The 19,499-nt window shown below is 42.8% G+C and overlaps 1 protein-coding gene across 1 annotated transcript in view; it reads right to left on the bottom strand.

Annotated features, from left to right (window-relative positions):
• Window positions 1-19,499, bottom strand: part of Sdk1 (sidekick cell adhesion molecule 1) — a 960,116-nt gene that overhangs the window by 621,304 nt on the left and 319,313 nt on the right. The window contains exon 2 of the mRNA XM_036172523.1: window positions 7,463-7,622. Within this exon, the coding sequence (XP_036028416.1) occupies window positions 7,463-7,622 (160 nt within the window). The remainder of the gene's footprint in view (window positions 1-7,462; window positions 7,623-19,499) is intronic.

The raw sequence follows: 19,499 nt of genomic DNA on the forward strand, positions 1-19,499 counted from the left end.
AAATGAATAGGTAAGTTTTGTTACCAGAAAGTACAATGAGGAACAAAATGTAATCTAAATGATATCCCTTTTCATGATAACCTTAAATTTAGGTTAACACTAGGTTTAAGAAGGTGCATGTATAAGAATGGCCTGGGGCCCATGTGTGCTTTCACAGTAAAACTTTTGGGCCGGGGAGACAGCTTGATCAGTGCAGTGCGTGGCTTGCAAGTATAAGGACCTGAGCTTGATCCTCAGAACTTTTGTCAAAAATTCAGATGTGGTGGTGAACACTTGTAATCTGAGCACTAGTGAGCTGGAGACAAGCATGACTCTAGGGCTTGCTAGTCATCCTGCCTCATGTGGTGAGCGCCAGATGGCAATCAGAGATCCGGGCACAAAGGGAGGAAAGAAAAGTATGGAAAATGGGTAACTGTCTGGGGAGGGCAGCTGAGGTTGTCCACATTCATGGACATTCATACACACAATCACACACACACACACACACACACACACACACACATTGCTACCCAATTATTTCAAACAGGATGCCCATGATGATGTAATGTCCATCTCACTGGTTTGACGTGATTCCTTTTTCCCTCTCCCTTTCTCCAGGTGGAGACCCACAGAAAGACTCTTAAGGGAGACATGCATCTTTCTTCTGTGAGGAGGGAAAGATCACTCAACAGGACACAAAAAGATATGGTGCCTAAACAAAAGGCCTGGCCTCGGGCAGCTCCATTTCAGAAAACAAGCTAAGAGAAACTGAAGATCAGGGAAAGAAATTTGTTTCTAGGCAGCCATAGTGGGTTCCCAGTTTGAAGGCCTCCTGCCATGGACTGTCTACCTCCCAGATCTTCTCCACAGAAGGAACAATAATTTGGGGTCCCACTGCTTACTTCCTGGGCATACAGAATGTGTCATTTGATTTTTATGAGCATCCACTGGCATTGGATTTACTATATCATTTTACAGAAGAGAAGACTAGGTCAAAATGGTGAATTTCTCCAAAGTCACTTGGCTATCAAGATGAGACTCTGACTTTACTAGAACTCAAGGCATGTGTGTCTAAGCTGGCCACTCACACACAGCTCTCATTTCTACATTCACTATCTGGTGTTTTTGCTATTACACTAATGAGCCAAGCTCCATAACATCACATACTAACACTGAGGAGTATTGCTGGTAATTACTGGAAGACTCAATATGTGTCAGAAAACAGGATGTCTCACACAACAGAGTCTCTCAATGCTTACAACACTACACATGAGGTGTGGGCAGCCCTGCAATGGTTCATACTGTTAACTTGACAGGATCTGGAATCATCTAGGTGAAAAACATCTCAGCATGTCCGTGATGGAGGTTCTAGCTGAGTTTGAGGTGGGGAGTCCTATACTGACTGTGGGCAGCAGCATCCCATGGGCTGAGGTCCTGGGCTGAATCTGAAGTGAGAAGTGAGCTGAGCACCAACATCCAGCTAGTTCTGCTTCTTCCTGGAGAACACATTTCTGCTGCCATGATTTTATCTCCAAAATGGGCTGTCCCCTCAAGCTGGGAGCCCAAACAAACCCTCCTCCCTTAAGGTGCTTTGGTTCAGCATTTAATTCTGGCAATTTGGAAAAGAATCAACACAGCCCGTTCACATACATTTGTACAACAGAGCACATAGCCAACCCACCCAAGGTCACAGCATTTTCAGGACTTGGAGCTGGTATTCCAACATAGAACTATTTGAGTCCAGTGTGCTCTGAATGGCTGTGATAAATCGATCCCCAAAAAGTAGATAGCTAGAGGTGGGGCTATGTTAGAGAAGGTCAAAAGTCATACATGTTAAAGGGTAAACACATGACAGAAACACGTAAGCAAATGTAGGGTGGTAATGAAGAGAGGAGCCAGATGCGCAGTGGGGATGAGAGTTCGTGAGGTAGAGCCCTGCGGCTGTTTCCTTGGCTTGGTCTGTAGACCAATGTAGCAAGCTTCTGAATGGGCTACCAAGACCAGAAAAGAGGGGTTTTACAGGAAAGCTTACAATCATAGGTGTGGAAGTGGGGCTTTAATAACACACACACACACACACACACACACACACACACACACACACACAATAAGAGCAAGAGAAGGAGAGAGAAGGCAAGAAAGCAGAGTGAGCAAGACCAAGAAATATTCAGACACACAGACAATTGAGGTAAGCTGAACATGGGCTATGGGTCACATATTATAACTTCTGAGATAGATGAGTGAATTGGCCATGTGTTGAACTGATGCTCCATATAGTAAATTCCTTCTTAATTCATGAAAGCAGCATATTTTTTTGTTTTTTTGTTTTTGTTTTGTTTTGTTTTGTTTTTGAGACAGGGTTTCTCTGTAGCTTTGGAGCCTGTCCTGGACTAGCTCTGTAGAGCAGGCTGGCCTCAAACTCACAGAGATCCACCTGCCTCTGTCTCCCAAGTGCTGGGATTACAGGCGTGTGCCACCACTGCCCAGTGAAAGCACCATATTTTTGATGACACTGGGGCCTCTTGGATTTTATAGACACCACTCATCATGCATCATGCTCAAAAGCAGAGCATCCAACATGATTCCATAGGAAATGGTGACTACAGAGGCCAGGCCTCGGGAGCCCTAGCATTGGATTTCCAGCACCCATATGATGGCTCACAAATGTCTGTAACTCCAGTTCCAAGGGATCTGATGCCTTTTTCTGGTTTCCACAGGTACTGGGCATCCATAGGGTATACAGATACACATATAACAAAATACACACAAAGAATAAAGATTAGCATAAACAAATTTAAAGTAGATCAAATTGTCTGTTGTTATCAAGGAACACCAACTATTGGTAAGACACCTACAGACTAAAAATCAAGGTCAGAGGCAATCTATCAAAGTAACAGAAGACAAAATCAAGATGGCTATTCTAGTATTTCATAAAGATGACCGCAAGCCAAAGCAAACACACACAGGGCTAGAGAGGAGGCTCAGTGCTGAGAAATGCTTGCTATGCAGACATGCAGACCCCAGTGTGAGTTCCCAGCACCCAAAAAGAAGCTCATCATAGCTGCATGAATCTGCTTAGAGCCATAGTGCTGTTGGAGAAATGGACACAGGAGGCTTGCTGGGGCTACTGGCTGCCAGACTAGCTATGGGTTCATTGGAAAACCCTCTTTTAAGGGTATACAGTGGAGAATAATAAAACAGGAGTCTTGATATCACCCTCATCCTCTACATAAATAACACATAAGCATACTTGCCTACATGCATGTGTGCAAACACATACACAGTTACATACACAATCACACATACATGTGCAGTCACATAAAGAAAGAAGGCCACTACATATTTAATAAAGGGCAGAACTCATCAAGAAGATACAACAACCAGAAGTATATTCACATGAAACCTCAGGGCTCCCAATTTCATAAAACAAATATTAATGGACAGAAAAGGTCAGAGACATCCTCATACAATAGCAGTTGGTGATTTCAATAAACTATTCTCATTTTTAGATAGGTCATCCAAACAAAGATTGGCAAAGAAACCCCATAATTAAATTATACCATAGGTCAAAGGACTTAATAGAAGTTAGAGAATATTCCATTTAACAGAAACAGAATATATATTCTTCTCAGCAGTCATGAAACCTTCTCTAGGGCCTTCCCAACCCAAACCAAGACTTAACAAATACAAAAACAACTGGATTTTTTAATCTTATCAGATCATAAAGGAATAAAGGTAGAAATCAATACAGCAGGAGAAACCACAGAAACAACACAAACAAGTGGAGACTGGGCAAAACACCCTTGAATGACTGACCAGAAGGTCACTGACAAAACTGGCAAAGAAATGAAAAGTCCCCACAATCAGATAAAAGTGAAAGTACAACCTACCAGGACCTTTGGACATTGCTAAAGCAGTTCTAAGAAGAAAGCTTTAGCTATGAGTGTTCATATTCTTTTTAAAACCAGGATGATGTCAAATAAACAACCTAATGATGTACCTCCAGGTCTTCAAAGATCAGGAGCAAGTTAAGCACAAAAGCAGACAAGGGCAGAAAGGACTGAGGTGGTAACTAAAAGATTAATACATAGAATCAATCAGAATTGGTTCTTCAAAGACACAAGACTAACAAACCCCTAGCCAAACTAATAAGAGAAAGAGGCAGCAGACCCAAGATACTATAACTAGAGAAGAAAAGGGGGAAGCTACTTCAGACACCAATGAAATCTAGAGAACCATTGGGAAATACTTTGAACACTTATATCATAGCCCTGGAAAATCTAAAATAAATGATAAATTTCCAGGCACATATGATCTACAAAGTGAAATCAAGAGGATATAAAGAAATGAAACAGAGTCATAAAAATCAACAAAACTGAACCAGTATTAAAACATTTCCCAGCTAAGTGTCCAGAGGAGTCACTGCCAAATTCTACCAGATCTTTAAAGACAAGCTAGGGTGAGTTAAGAGGTCACCTACAACAGCAAGAAGCACAGGCTCCTTGGAGGAGGGTAAGGGGCCTTATAGTTCAAGGTTATGGGCGGAGCAAATACCACTACAGGTGAGTAATCCTCAAACCGTTCTATGGGAACAGTAAGGGAAGTAACAATATCAATGAAGTTGTTTAATGAAGGCAACACCACTCTAACACCAAATCACACACACACACACACACACACACACACACACACCTTGACCAATTTCCCAAATGAACACTGATGCAAAAGTTCTCAATGAAATTCTTGCATGCCAAATTAAAGAACACATTAATTAATACCACACACCACTACCAGGTTGGTTCCACTCCAATGTATGTAGATGAGTAGACCTAAGGGCAAAGTATATGATCATCACCGTAGCTGTGGAAAAGGCATTTGACAAAGTTCAACATCTGTTTGTGATAAAGGCCCTGAAGAAATGTGAGATAGAAGGAAAATACCTCATTACAATAAAGGCTACATACGACAAACCTACCGCTAACATTATAGTAAGTGGGAGATAACTGAAAGCATTTCCTCCAAAGTCAGGAATGGGATAAGGATGCTCACTGTCCCCACTTTACCTAGTATAAATGCTTCAGGCCTTGCTTAAGCAGTGAGGCCAGGGAGAGGAAAATAGGCACACAAATAGGAAATCAAGAAACTGAATTATTCCTACTTGCAGATGATTCTATTCTACACCCTAAGACCTGACAGACTATCAGAAAACTCCCAGAAATATATACACTTTCATCACAGTAGCAGGATTAAAAAAATTAATATACCAAAATCAGTAGTGTTTCCATATATCAACAGGAAACTTGCCAAGAAAAAAATTAGACAAAGAAAAACAAAACAAAACAAACAAACAAACAAACAAAACCCAAAACCAAAACAACAACATAAATTATTTATACTAGGTTAAAAATAATCCCTAAGCAAATCTAAGCAAGCAGGTGAAAGATTCCTACCATGGGAATTTAAAACACTGAAGAAAGAAATTGAAGATGACATTAGAAACCGGAAAGACCTCTCATGTTCATGGATGGGAAGAATGAATATTGTGAAGATGACTATGTCACAGAAAGCCAGCTACAGAGTCAGCACAATCTCCATTGAAACCCAGACCTGGGAGGGAAAAAAAGATTCTAAACTGTACACTGAAGCCCAAATGACTTGAACACCCAAAGCAATCTCTATCATCACAAAACCCGACCTCAAATTATACTGAAGAGCCACAGTGATGAAGATAACACAGTTCCGGTACAAAGCAGACACACAGGTCAATAGAACACAGAAGCCAGGATTAAATCCTCCCAGCCACATACATCTGAAAAAAACAACAGCCTGGTGCTAGAGAAACACCAGGTAGAATGAAAGTAGATCCATACCTCTCACTCTGCACACACACACACACACACACACACACACACACACACACACACACACCAATTCAAAATGGATCAAAGACTTTTATATAAGACCAAAAGTCTGAAATTGCTAGCAAATTTATAAAGAATAATTCTTTGAGGTACAGGCGCCAGCATGGACTTTCTGAACAGGACTCAATAGCACAGGAAGTCATTTCAGGAGCTGGCATAAGGGATTACATGCGATTAAGAAGTCTCTGCTCAGTAAAGGAAACACTCACCAGCGTGAAGAGACAGTTTATAGAACAGGAAAAAGCTCTTTACCAACTGCACAGCACATGGGGGATTAATATCAAGGTCTATAAAAAAAACCGCAAACATTAAACATTAAAAAGCACCCAATCAATAAGTGTAGTAGTGAACTGACTAGTCAGTTCTCAAAAGAAGAAATACAAAATGGCCAATCAATATTTGAAAAGGTGTTCATCATCCTTTGCCTTTAGGGAAATGCAAATAAAATCTTCAATGAGATCCCACCTCACCCCAGTCAGAATGGCCATTACCAAGAAAGAGCAAAGAAAAAACACAACACAACAATAAATTCTAGTGAAGATATACAGAAAGAGGGAGCTTTATGATGTTGCCCAGGGGAATGCAAAATTACATAACACTATGGAAAAAAAAATCAATCTCAAAGGTTCTCACAAAGCTAAAATTAGGTCAAGTGCAAGACCCAGGTAGACCACTCTCTTAGTCTGTCCTGGAAAGCCTCTAAGTCAATGTACCAGAGATGCCTACACATTCATGCCTACTGCTGCACTCCTCACAGGAGTGACGACACTGGACCAGTTGAGATTTCTGCTGACAGATGAACGGATAACAGGAACATGGCACATATACTCAATGGAATGTTTTCAAACATAAAGGAAACACGAAATTTTGACATTTGCACAAAATGGACGGAACACAAAATCATTAAGTTAAGCAAAATAAGCCAGGCTAAGAAAGAGAAGTATATATTTTCTCTCATATGTAAAACTCAGGCTTAAAGGTGTGCATGCATGTGTGCGTGTGGTGTATCTGTATATAGGCCATGGAACTAGGAAGGGAAATCATTCCAGGGAAGGGAGGTTCCATAAAAACTGTAGGCCAGTGCTTAGTAGGCTGTTCATAGTCACTGTGTTTCCTGCTGAGTAACGAGATTCCGCTCACAACCACTCAACCATTGAGGACCCTTTTCCAGCCAAAGAAAGGAGCAGGTAGAAAGGATTTTAACAGCATGACTTCTGGAAGCTCCTAATCTACATGCCTACAAGAAATGCCTGCACCAGCTAGATACAAACAATAGTTGTAAGTGGGATTGTCACCAAAACAGCAAATGTGTCACATTTGAGTACTGCCTGGATTCCTGTCCCTGTTTGTTTCACTAAATGGGCCTACTGTCCCAAGTGGTGTAATAGACAACGAGGTCAAAACACCCTCCAGACGAGCAAGCCCCGTTCTAACCACACACTGGACCTTGACCCTCGACACCCTGGGACTTGATCCCGCACAGCCAGCCCTTTGCCATTATGTCTGACGAGGCAAGGGTTTCAACACATAACCTCATGATTGTATTTCAAGCCATCAATTACTTATATTCGCTGCTGTAGGTGGTGAGCTCACTGTCGTTGTGTGTCCACTTGAATTCCAGAGGCCAGCTCCCTTCAGCCAGGCAGGTGAGGACAAGGCGGTTCCCTTCCAGGTGGATCTGTGGCAGGCCCGGCTCCGTCTTGAAATATGGTGCAACATCATCTGAGATATTCAAAGAACAGAAAGAACGGAGAAAGAATAATGAAGCCAAGATGGAAATAACCCAGTCCAATTGATAAATCGAACATAAATGATAAATCAGTTATATGAAGAACAGTTCTAATGTTCAACAGCAGAGATGAAGGCTGTGTAGCCCAATTAAATAGCAAATAATCACTGATACACTAGGAAAAAGCAGCAGCTTAGGAGATACTTCAAAATGCCAAAGGGTCCATGAAATCATCATAAGTCCTTCCTCTTTAGAACGAATGCCAGTCTATGAAAGGGACACAGCAGAACATCCCTGCTCATACAAGACACTGAATTCATTGTTTTTATTTATTTCATTATTTTTGTGTGCATGTGTAGTATTCATGCTTGTTGTGCACTTGTGTTCCCATGTGTGAGGGCACACATGTGTGATGTTGTGATGTCTTCCTCAATGGGACTTCACATTAGTCACTGACATGGTCTCCTCTGTGAATTCACATGTCAGTGGCTTTGTTAATCTAATACACAGGTTTCCATGGAGACCACCTGACTCCACCTACTGTGTGCTGGGACAAAGGAAGTGCCACTACTACCTAGGGTTTATGCCTTAGTTCCTGCCCAGCTTTCCCCTGATAATGGACTATAGTCAGAACTAGCAAGCCAAATAAACCTTCTTCCCCCAGTTGCTTTTGGTCATGGTGTTTTATCACAGCGATAATCTGTCTGTAGACTTTCACTGGGGACATGGCTCAGTGGTAGAATGCTTGCCTAGAACTCCCCAGTGAGGGGCAAATCCTATAGTGAAGGAATGGGGTATGGCTGAGTGCTAGAACATTTGCCTAAAATCCCTCCCCCCCAGTGAGGGGCTGCTGCATGCCCTGCCTAGAATCCCCCAGTGAGTGACTGGGTGTGGCTCAGTGGTACAGCACCTGCCTAGAATCTCCCAGTGAGGGACTGGGTGTGGCTCAGTGGTAGAGCACCTGCCTAGAATCCCCCAGTGAGGGACTGGGTGTGGCTCAGTGGTAGAGCACCTGCCTAGAATCTCCCATTGAGGGGCTGGGTGTGGCTCAGTGGTAGAACACCTGCCTAGAATACTCCAGTGAGGGGCTGGGGTGTGTGGCTCAGTGGTAGAGTGCTTTCCTCATGTGGAGCAGTTCTGACTTTAAACCCTGGCACCACAATAAATAAACAAATGTGCATCGGTCCTATGGGACAGACCCTGCAGCAGCATTGGGAATATGAAGAGAGAATAAGACATTGTCACTTTCCCTTTTTGGGGCTGATCTAGATCTCATGCAGGAATATAAACAGCCAACTGTAGGGTGCTGTAATGAAACATGTCACTCAATGTCAGGAGGAGCCACTAATCCAGGTCCTGTTGGGAGAGTCCCACCTGCTTTTGCTCTGAGCTGCTTTTTAAGTGCATCCTCGGGTTCTGATTGTCAACTGTGTGTCCAATTTCCCTTTCTGCTATGTACTTCAGCCCAAATCATCCACTCCTATGACCCAAACAGTGTAATAAAGCCGAATTGCAATAGATATAACTCTGATGCCTTGGGGTTCACTGAGCCGCAGGCTTTATTAATGGCCTGCCATTTGCTCTCTCTTTAACAATAGAAAAAGAAATGCCACTTCATAGGGTTCCAGTGTCCTACATGCATGCCTCATAAAAAATACATCTTTTTGAAAGAAAAAAAGCTTTAAGATACAAGCTCAAGAATGTGAATTTGTGACTACACCTGACAGAGCATCATCAATTTAACATATTACACAATGGCTTGGAATTTAAATGACGCCGCAGTTCGATTCTTCACAGAATTCACAGGTAACTACACACACCTCTACTATGAACAAATGACTGTGCTGGGTACTGCAATCAAGTAGGAAAATCCTTCATAAGGAATAGCTTTATACACTTGGCAAGCAAATATCTTGTGATCTAAATAGCCATAGAATGGTGGTTAGCCCAAAGACTGGCCATTTATTACAAGGAGAAGGAAAAAGCACACATTGTCAAGGCCCTGGAATTTTAAGTATCTGAATTAAAATTATCACCACAAATATTTTAGCACAGCCAGCACAGAGAATTAGTTACCCCTCGAAGACCAGTGGTCTTTCCCACAGAAAACCATACATGTGAACTTGAATTTAAAGAGGGCATGAAGACAGCCAAACATGGATTAGAAAGGGTATATATAACATGTTCATTCCATCACCATCTTAGAGCACTGTGGCCCCGTAGCCATGGCAACTAACTGAAGGGACCAAGACAAGAGGTAGCTGGGTGTATGGTAATACTAATTGAGCTACTGACACTCACAAGTAGAAGGCAGAGGAGTGTCTAGGACCTCATCTGGGACTGCCGCTGTTCTTCCCTCCTGCCCCCCTCACATGGAAGTAATCTTAAGAGATGCTAGAGAATGTTAAAATGGAACTACATGGGAAGAGACACCCAGATGCAGCTTCCATGAGGCTCTCATCTACGATGGGGTATTACGGGTATCTGGCTGTTTTGAGGTCACTTATGCTCTGAAAGCCCCATCAACTCATTGTGGAAAAAGAACTTTGATGTACCAATGGTGCCCTATCTATGGTGAACAGATGCTTGCTCGTCTCCTCAGGAGAAGCTAATGGAACAGATGGATCTCTATGCAGGGGTACACAGATACACACAAAAGTATGTGATCCTTTTGTAGTTTACATGGTCAGAAAAATGCCTGCAAAAATACACCAGGAAAAGAAAATGAGTGAATTACCTAAGAGATATTCATGAGACTCTAACCTGAGGAAATACCACTGGTCCATCCACTGCTCTTTAGAAGAATGGAAACATCCCACATTACCCACTAGACCCTCCCTCTCCCCCGAGAAAATGTGCTGAGTGTATACCGACAATAAGCTCACTAAGCCCCTGTCCCTGGGATGAAGAACCATGGAAAACCATGAAATTTCCATTTTCACATACTGTTAAATAGAATGTAAATCATTTATGAAATAGAGAGTCTCATTTGTCTGGATGACACAGATTTAAGGTCCATTCAAAGGAGAAGACCAGACTTAATGTTCTCTCAAATCAACATCATCATTTTATGACATCCAAGTCACTTCCCTAAATGGACTTTTAAGGTTTTTAGATAAATGCAAATGGATTTAACTTTACCTGTCCAATGCAAAGATAATCGTCTCATCTAGAAAGGGACTATGAACATATGACAAAGTAGAAATAGTTGCCATGGCGAGGACACAGGTACAAGAAGCCAAGGCTGAGACTTGTCTTGTGGCTCTCTACTTCCCGCACACAGACAGGGCATCTTCCTGGGTGTTTTAATTATGCACTTTACAGAAAATGTAAAAGCTATCAGAAACCTTTAAGGGCAGAACAGGTAGGAAGCAACCCTGGGTACTAATAACACCACTTGTCCAGCTATTCATATAACTGTTGCTGAGAATCCTGCTAAGACTGGGCCTTCCTTATTACTTGTTTTTATCTATCATCACTGTGTATATGGATGGTGTGTGGGTGTGTAGGTGCCATAGCAGTTCAGAAAACAACGTTGTGGGGTCCGTTCTCTCCTTGCAGTTTTACATGGGGCCTGCAGAGCAAATACAGGTATTCAGGCTTGCACACCATGTGCTTTTTATCAGCTGAGTCATCTCGTGAGCCCGCCATCTTTGTGGGGGCAGGGAAGAATCTTGCTGATTAGGCAAGACTGGCTGGCCAGGGAGCTCCAGGAACTCTCCTGTCTTCCCTTTCTTCAGCAATAGGGTTACCAATGCACCATCATGCCCAGCTTTTACATGGATGTTGCGGATCATATCCCAGTCCTCACACTTGTGCAGCAGGCACGTTAAACACTGAGCCATCCTCTGGCCCTGCTTCTCCATTTTAAAGACACAATTAATGAAGAATGACAGTCAACTTCCACTTAGCAAAGAAAGCAACCATGCCACAAACCATAGAAGTCCCAGGCAGACTAATCCCACCTGATCCAGTACAGTGAGATGGAGTTTATGAAGCACCTGCAATCAGCTACATCCATCAGTGGGGGTCCAGCAGGAAGGACTCTGATCATGGCATGAATGGGCAATCAGACTAAGCAGGACCTTTCATTACTGAATTCCACTCTGCCACAGCAAAATTCCCCAGGGCAACCAACCGTTCCATTAAACCACTAATCTTCCTTTAAAAGTTCCTTTATATTCAATCCCAACATTTTCGTGCCCCGAGCTTATGAATTTGCCACTCACAGAAAATTTTACTTTTTTTCAAATTCCAGAGAGAAACAAAAGCATGGGGCATAATGGATCACCTATGAAGTAGGCTGGAGAGCGTGGGTAGAAGATCTTGTTCTGGTGGACTCAGCCATTACCAGCTCTGCTGCCAGCAGTGCATTAGGCACACACAGGGAGCCCAAGAGTTTAATCTCACCAAATAACGTGCTTTACTCATAACAGTAATATTCATATTTTTAAAGAAAACAATTATGCATTTAAAACATGCCCCTGAGGTAAAACCTAAACATATTACTAAATAATTCTGTACTGTGGTTAAGTCCACAGATATGCAAGGTCACAGTGTGATTGCTGTAAGTGGACCCTGATGTTTGGGGAACAAAATCCATATGCCTGAGGATGAGGCAATTCAAATGCACTTCCTATGACCACCTTTGTGGGTAGAGGTAGCCCAGGAAGGTAGGAGAAGAGAAGAATCAGTGTTGTACAATGATCAAACTAGGTAATTATAACACCATAAAGATCTAGCAGCTGAGTGGGACAAGAGAGGTAATGGGGTGACCAGGATCAGATATATTATATGCATATAATTAGCCTAAGTGGTAAAACAAAAACAAAAACATAGAAACAGAACTGGTCCTACATCACAGCTAATTCCCAGTCTCCATGCTCTTAGATAATCACAGATACTTATATTTTGGGGAGAAGAGACACATTTGATTGTCTTATTCAGATCTGGAAAATCATCCAATGTCTGCCTATGTCAGTTTATTTATTCCCACTCCCATTTGAAAAATAATAAGTGAGAATCAGAAAGTTCTAAGGCAAAAAACAAGCAGTATCTACTACTGAACACACAAACACAAACATCCTCAAAAGAAACCATCCAACCGGGCAGTGGTGGTGTACACCTTTCATCCCAGTACTCAGTGAGACAGAATCAGGAGGATCTCTGTGAGTTTGAGGACAGTCTGGTCTACAGACTGAGTTCCAGGACAGTCAGAGCTACACAGAAAAACCCTGTCTCAAAAAACCAAAACCAAACAACAACAACAACAAACAAACAACAACAAAGGGACCATCCAAGCTGGGTGTGGTGTCACACATCTGTAATCCCATCACTAAGGAAACTGAGGCAGGAAGGTCATGACTATAAGGCCAGCCAGCACTACATGGCAAGATCATGTCTTTAAAAAAAAAAAACAAAAAACCCCTAAATAAAACAGAAAACCCTAGAGCAATGTATTCTAATGACTACAAAACAAAGAATAAGGTATGCATCCAATGGGATGCAACTACAGGTTGAGGCTAGCTCATGGTATGCCTCTCTGTTGGTACCCTGTAGTGTTTCTAACCACCATGAGAAGGTCCCATAGGCCATCCCAGCTACACACAGAAGCAGAGACCAAAGTCCTGAATGCTCACTACTGTTCCAGTTACAAGGCTCCAAATACTTTCATTCCCAAGTACCACTGACTATCCTGGCTGCTAGGAGCTGGCTCCAAGCCAATGAGCTCACAGTCTAGAAAGGAGGCTTGCAAACAAGCCAAGAGCATCCCAGGAGAGACAGCTGAGGTATGGAGCTGGTGCTGAGCTCAGCAGGGAATACAACTGCGGTCCTCCCCCAGTCAAGGTCTTAGCATCCCAGGAAGGCCAGGACCTGGAGGGGTACAGATACCAGGGGAAGAAGCAGGCTCAGTCACAGAGAGCTGTGGCTCAATGATCTCTCTGATGATAGGTTTGTGCCATTGCTTGCTACTTACTTAGCTACACAGTGGCTTTCAACAGCTCTTGAAGGCTTTAAAAAGAACTTTTCTCTGTATCACCCTTAGGGATAAATGAGGATTTTGTGTCTAGAGTGTTAGGGGAGGCTGCCCCACCCCCATATGTGCATATGTGTGTGTGTGTGTGTGTGTGTGTGTGCGTGTGCGTGTGCGCATGTGCGTGTGCGCATGTGTATACGTTCATGTGGAGGGCAGAGGTCTACACTGGGTGTCTTCCTCAACCATTTTCCATCTTAATTTTGGGGGTATTGTCTCTCAGTATACCAGGAGCTCAGATTTTATTTGTCTGACTGGCCAGCATTAGCCCCAAGGACCCTCAGATCTCTGCCTACTCTATGCTGGGATTACAGGCACATTACCCTGTACCTGGCCTTTTAAATGGGCACTAGGAATCCAAGCACACACAGGCCCTCTTACTTACATGGTGATTCACACTTTCCTGACCCATCTATCTCCTCGGCTCCCAACAAATGAGAATTTCTCTGACAAGTGCTTCTAGATTCTAACTAAGAAACAGACCTGGGAGCCAACTTGCTGGCTGTTTGTGCCTGATCCATCTGTGATACATGAGCAGTCTTATAGGGACCTCAGGGTACCTCTGAAGAGACCCAGAGGATATCCCAGAATACAAGGCAGTGAGTGACTGCCAAGTTTGGTTTGGGATAAAGTCTGGAGACTCGGGCACCAAGGATGCAGAGCATATGGTAAGATTCAATAGCAGGCAGGCTAGACTGTCTTCCCTTCTCCCATTACTTTGCCTTCCTCTATTTTCTGAGGGGACATAGACGGAAGGGACAGGCTGCAGGTCTAAGTTGTATTGCAGGCTGAGGGAAGAGCTCCTTGGGAGAAGGCTGCAAGCACAGGAACCTGAATTCCACATGAAGTCCCACATCTGAAAAGCCATATGCAAAGGTTAACTTTCCATAGCTAGTAAAGACAGAGCTAGGAGGTAGCCCCAGCCAGTCTGGCTCCAGAGCTGGCATGCTCAGACACCGTACTAACAATGAGGTGCTTCAGAATCTTGGAGATGGAGACTCTACAGGAAAGTCAACGTGCATTATCAACAGGAATATTATCAGTTCTTACATTAAACAGCCCCTAGCAGAAAACTAGGACCAACGAGAATGAGGAAGCCTCAGACTCCCACTTTTTCTCAAGAGGAATTTGGGGTTAGGGAGGTGGCTTAGTCAGTAAACTGACTGATGGTCAAATATTAGGAATAAGTGTGGATCCCCAGAACCCATGTAAAAGAGCTTGTCATGACATTACACAAATGTATTCCTGCACCAAGAAGCTAGAGTCGGGAATCCCTGGGGCTTGCTCTTTGGCCAGCCTAGACCAACTGGTGAGCTCCACCATAGAAAAAGACTCAGTCTCTAAAAAAGGTGGGTGCCTCGTGAGGTATAGCAGATGAGGATGCCCTCCAGCCTCTACATATGCACACATGTGCTTGTGTATGTGCATGCACATAGACCTGCACACACACAAAAGCTCGCACTGAATGTCCTGAGATCTCTCTATAATGTTTCCATAAAGCTTGGTGCACAGAAGTTTGTTTAACAAACGTGGCACTTCCTTGTGGCTGGACCACAGCATCTTCTGGATACTTGGATTTGAATGTGAGCACAGGGAACATAGGAGGCTCCCTGAGTTTTCTAGCACACAGAACTACAAGCAGCTTGCTGAGGCATCCAGCTGCTGGGGAAGTCAAGCTGATGATCTGCATTTTCTGAAATCAATGTGAATTAATGGCATATTTAAGGAACTCATGGGTGAACCTAACCCTTCCAATATTTCCCCCTAAGAAATTACTCAAGCTTTTGGTGAGATGAATCCAGAGCTGATGGGGGAAACATAAACGGGGTATTTATGTACCACATTCATGTTGCACTGCGCTAATCTATTTCAGCATATAAATTAATAACAAGAAGAGACAGTGGGGCAGAAGCAATTCCCCATTCCTCCAAACTGAAATGAGCTTCCAGCTTTTCCAGTATTTTATACTTCAAAGTAGAAGTGTGCTATATTGTCATCTCTACCTTTTGTAGTGAGAAAGTATGGCCCAAAACAAATAGTAAACAAGAATAAAGTTATCAGAAATAGCCAGCATTCGTCTTAAATATTATATCACATTTCTTCCAAAGAGTCTTTCAAATAAACCTAAAGGTCCAATTACAATTAAATATAAAGCCAAAAGGTTCTTAGATTAGATGTTTGTCTGTGAGTGTATGAGGTGTATTTATTTAGTCACATGAACTCTGGGGCTCAAAAGTAGCTAATGGGTAGAGATTGTCTCAGACCAGGCTAAAGACATATGAAAGCAACTTCCCAGCATTTCGATTCTGCCAGAAGAAGCAGAGACTAAAGTAAGAGGGCAAGTGTGACTTGGTCAAGGAGAAGTGTTCCCACATCACGGTTGCTGACGGCAAGACTCTGCAAAGACGAATTCTATCTCAGTTCTTCCACTCAGGAACTCTGGGCTCTTGGGTGACCCACCAATCCTCCTATGCAGAATGCTTTCCAGTCCACAAAATACAAAACCCAACTTTATTAAGAGCGCTGAACCTTTTGGCTTCCAGATCCCATTGTAATTTCCATAGAAAATCACGGGGTGGCCTTCAAGTCTCACTTGCGTATTTGTGGGTTTTTAAACCTTTCTAGAGCTTTATTGGGAAAGAGGGAGGGAGGGAGGGAGGGAGGGAGGGAGGGAGAGAGAGAGAGAGAGAGAGAGAGAGAGAGAGAGAGAGAGACCGCGCCATATTTGTGGTTTTTAGAATACAAAGTGTTGATCATTCACAGTGCTTATTCACTCATTCAAAAACAGTAGCACCACAGCCGTTAAAGGGTAACACAGAAGGTGTGCTTGTGGAAAATGTATTACCCCCAGACAAAGAATGTGAAAAGTGGCATCTGCTCAGGTATTTTAGGCTACCTCAATAAAAGACATTAGATGCTTGCATATCCTCTGCTGTGAGGCTCTGTAAGACATTGCTTTCATTTGAGGGATGTGAGGAAAACATGGACTGGAGATCTGCAGGTGGGAAAGGGCACCCATGTTGACACTGGAACTCAACCAACAAGGGTCAGTCCAGGTGAAGCGCCACTAAGGGGATGTCGAAATGCTGTTACACTACAATCCTTCCATCCTGCTCATCCTCTAACTTCCTACATTGTCGACCTTGTTGGTTCACTGCATTTCTCAGTCTTCCAAATGTTAACACGTGTCATTAGACGGTGTAAGAAATACCACATGTTAATACAGCTCCTACCTCATCGAGTCTTCAAGTAATGAGAAATGTCAGGTTCAGAGTGGCACAGGGAGAGTACAGAAATTCTCACTTCTTTTTCTTACTTAGGAGCTCAGTTTTTATCGTGAGCCACAAATACTGTCAGAGGCCTCCCCATTCCCAATGAAACGGGCTTATTTTTATTCATTTTTTTTAAAAGGTGCCAAACACACAAGTCTGAATTAACATGGTCTGTCTGTCAGTTACAACTTCAAGTGAAAATGGAGAGTTCCAAGAAAAGAGCAAGCTGGCTTGGCTGCCAACTTAGATAACTCCCAAGGACTTCTTGCCTCAAAGCAACCCTCATATATTTGCATGCAGCAGAAGGACTTTATACGTAATTCACCACTGAACAAAGGATATTAAAAAGACATCTATCAGAGTCAAAATTTAATGCAATTAATGATTTTTACTACTCCATCAAGAATACCCTTAAGAGAGAGAGATTTTTTTTTTTTTTAAATCATGTTTGAAAAGGAAGAAACATAAGCCAACTGGAATCTGGTTCTGCTGGCTGTCTTGAGCTACCTGTTCAGCTGCCAGACATTTCCTCATGATTACTTTTGCTTCATCCACAAAGTCTCAATGTAGGGAAGAAAGCAAAAACAGGTCTTTTAACTTCTTTACATTTCTCTGGCAAAGGTTCTCAGGACCACCAGAAACCCTTGGTTTCTTGGACCATGGCAGGAGAAGAGGGACATGGAGAGAGGCAGGGAAACCAACATCTGAGAAGCCACTTGGCAAAGAAAGACAGGGAACCCCCTCCCATCCAGGCTACAGATATAAACAGAGCATGTGGGGGGAGGGGAAAGCCAGTCATACACAAGTTCCAGAGGCAGCTCCTAAGTCTCCTGGCTCAGTGTTTCCAAGTTCATGCTTTCCCTAGCCCACTGCCGTCCTCAGGAGCATCCCCCCCCCTTTATTTTTTTAAATAAACTGTCTCCATTTCCATTACTAAGCACCTGTCCCTGGTGCACTTCTTTGCACCAGGGTCTCTGATCCATGCAGATGACAGGAACACACTCTGGGAACTGCACTTTATCATGGGATTAAATCAGTAAATTGTTCACAAGGCATTCGGCTGCCAGTGGAAGAAGATCTACCTGCTAGTGCCCATTAGAGCAGGGTTCCAAGGAATGAAACTGTGTCCTCCTATGGAATGCTGAATCTTGAACTTTATCCAGAACACATTTACTTCTGGCTTTCTAAATAACACGCATAAATCAGACTACAGTCTTTTATGTCAATAACTATTAAGTGAGAGAAGTTGTTCCATTTAAAGAAAAACAGGTGTTCCTATTTTCAATTACCCCAGAATTCCAGAGAAGCCTAAATATTGATTTGATTATTTATTCTTCCACTCACAAATATTTATTAAAGATCTACTAGAATGCCTATGAGACGGGAATACAGATGTAAACTTAAGAACAGAACAGAATAAGAATTCACACCTTTGTCAACTTGTCTTCTAGTGCTGGCGATAAACAGTGAACAAGTAAGGAAAATATATAGGACAGTCTGTCTGGTGAAAGCCTATATCTCTTTTGTACAAATTACTTCATATGTAGCTGATAAATAGGGAGCCGATATGGGTATGAAGCAGAAAGTCACACTGATTTATGCATCATTTCCCCCCCAGAATATTAATGCTATAACATTTGCACCAACAAATTTTATCATTTATTAAAGAGTGAGCCTTAGAATTAGGGACACAACCAGTCACAATAGCAGCAGCAGCCGCTGCCTGTTTTAAAAGTAAGAATAACTTTTGTGTACTGGTTTGCTGGGGTGGTGGTAGCCGGTTTGCCTGCTGCGGGAACTACAGAACTTTCCACTGCATCATACTGTGGAGAGGTGCTGGGACTGAGGGTAGGTGGATAAGCCAGAAGGCTTTCTTCTTCATAATAAAACAGAAAACCAGTAAGAAACTTACTTGGACTAATATTTTTTTATCAGTGTCTCGACTGGAAACTTCCATAGGGTTTCTGGGGTTTTTTTTGTGTGTGTGTTCGTGTATGTGCGTGTGTGTGTGTGTGTGTGTGTGTGCATGTGTGTGCAGACCAGATGTCAACCTCAGGTGTCCTTTCCCATGTACTGTCCACCTTGATTTTTGATACAGGATCTCTCACTGCCTGGAACTCACACAGAAAAGGCAGGCTTGGCTGGCTGGTCAGCAAACCCCAGGGAACCACATTTCCTATGTCTCCTCAATGCTGGGATCACAAGCATGGGGGCCAGGCTCTACAACATGAGTTCTAAGAATCAAACTCAGTTCTTAAAGCTTGTATGGCAAGACTTTATGAAGTAAGCCCTCCCCAGCCCAAGTTCCATAGGTTTTGAATAGCTTGCCCAATAGAATTTCCCCCATAAGTCATATTATGTTAATGTATAATTATATAGCATATGGAATTATGGTGAACATATATGGGAGGATGAGAGAAACAACTGCATATAACACTCTAAAGAGAAAATATGAGAAGAGAGGGAAAGAGATGTGGGGGAGGGTGTTGATCTTAAATGATGGAGGTAAGATGGCTTCCCTGAGGAATGACATCTGGGTAAAACACAGAACAGCCGATCAAGCA

The sequence above is a fragment of the Onychomys torridus genome, chromosome 22, assembly GCF_903995425.1.
Source record: "Onychomys torridus chromosome 22, mOncTor1.1, whole genome shotgun sequence".
In the NCBI taxonomy this organism is placed as follows: Eukaryota; Metazoa; Chordata; class Mammalia; order Rodentia; family Cricetidae; genus Onychomys; species Onychomys torridus.